The sequence below is a fragment of the Lolium perenne genome, chromosome 6 (genome assembly GCF_019359855.2).
Source record: "Lolium perenne isolate Kyuss_39 chromosome 6, Kyuss_2.0, whole genome shotgun sequence".
NCBI classification, from domain to species: Eukaryota; Viridiplantae; Streptophyta; class Magnoliopsida; order Poales; family Poaceae; genus Lolium; species Lolium perenne.
The window spans coordinates 81,501,046-81,502,779 of NC_067249.2; the positions used below are offsets into that span (position 1 = coordinate 81,501,046).

General features: G+C 47.4%; 1 protein-coding gene across 1 annotated transcript; it reads right to left on the reverse strand.

The window, feature by feature from the left end:
• Positions 1-302: 302 nt before the first annotated feature.
• Positions 303-1,249, reverse strand: LOC127307824 (abscisic acid receptor PYL9). Its single transcript, XM_051338604.2, has one exon. The coding sequence runs from the start codon at positions 1,173-1,175 to the stop codon at positions 561-563; it is 615 nt and encodes a 204-aa protein (XP_051194564.1). The 5' UTR covers positions 1,176-1,249; the 3' UTR covers positions 303-560.
• Between the last annotated feature and the right edge of the window lie 485 nt (positions 1,250-1,734).

The window sequence follows — 1,734 nt, forward strand, 5'->3', positions numbered from 1 at the left end:
GAGTATACCAGATATTGTTATTATTATTACTACCACAATTACCATTAATATTCTCACTTGGAAATTAAACATTAAAGAAGCTAATTCGGTAAAGAAGATGAAGTTTTGAGATTTTGGTACTGGATTGCTGGCTTGGCAAAGAAAGCCCTGAACTGTTTTAGCAATGAACTCCAACTTGCACTAGGGTTGCTCTTCCTTGTGAGTTGTGACCTTGTGAATACGTGTTACTTTAAAAATGCCAAACCAAAAGCGCCATCTAAAAGTATGAGTACCAACTACCCAATTTTGGAGAGAGGCCGGCGAAAACAAAAAAAGAGTGATAACATGATGACATTGCAAGATAACGATCGTTGGAATATACATACAAAAACGAAAATAAAAACACCAACTTGCACCCTCTTTCGATGTCATCACCCATCAGATTGCAATAACATTAAATTCTTCTCTTTTTTTTTGGTAGAAAAAAGGGGAAAAAAAGAAGAAGGAAGCATCCTCCTCACAATGCATGCATTCCATCGAACGCAACCGGCCATGGAGGAACGATCGATCACTGATGACCATTAGCTTTGCTCACCGGACGGCGGCGGCGGGGAGGAAGGGGAGCTAACGGTCGCTATGGCGGAGAGCTTCTGGAGGTTGAGCTTGACGACGGTGTCGGTGAACATGCGGGTGTCCTCCTCGGTGTTGCCGTCGGGCACGTCGACGACGTAGGACTCGACGACGACGCAGTATGCAGGGACCTCGGGGCTGTCCGGCGGCGCGAACTCGGTGACGGAGGTGACGGAGCGGTAGTTGCGGAGGCGGTGCTCCCCGCCGACGACGCGGAAGCTGAGGATGTGGCGGTCGTCGTCGAGGATCTCGAGGCGCTCGGTGCTGGTGGAGGCCGGGAGGCCGGAGACGACGGTGACCTCGCGGACGCTGCCGACCGTGGCGCCGTCGCCGGCGGCGAGGTCGCAGGACTTGATGAAGTGCTTGTAGCGCTGCGGGTTGGCGAAGCTGCGCACGATGGCCCACACGGCGGCGAGCGGCGCCTGCACGCGCTGCGTCACCAGCGACGTGCACGTCCCGCCGGCGCGCCCGGGGAACGTGTGGTGCTCCTCCACCACGCCCTCCAGCTCCCGACGCTCCGGCTCCGTCAACCCCTCACGCAGCGCGCTCTCCATGTGAGGCTCCATGATGCGTTCCTCCGCTCTCCCCTTTCGCTGGCAAGTGTGCAATTAAGTAAGAACGCGCATAAGCTAGTGTTCAGTTTGGGGTTAATGTATTTGGAAATTGGAGGGGTCTCGCCTTTTATGGTTGGCCACTCAGTTGTTGGCGACTTGATGGGTTTTTGTTTTATTTTTTGAATTTGCTATTTATTGTCTGCAAATGCAAGTTAGGAATTGATAAAACTAGTTAGCCAAAACAAGTTGCAGAAAAGAACAGGGAGAAACTAACTACTAAAAAACATCACACGTACACAACTTTGTCTTGTCGTTCTACGGATTTTGTTGATCTCTTCATCTACATACTCTCTCCATTCATAATTACTTCCTGTTATGGGTTTTGTCAAAGTCAAACTTGTAAGTTTAGACTATTTTTTACGAAAAATATCAACAACTATAATACAATATCTAATGTATTTCAATCGTTAAAAAGTATATTCCATATTATATGTATTTTCTATAAATATTGATACTTTTTATATACTTTTCTTCAAATTTTGCAAAGTTTAACTTTGATTAAATCTAATAT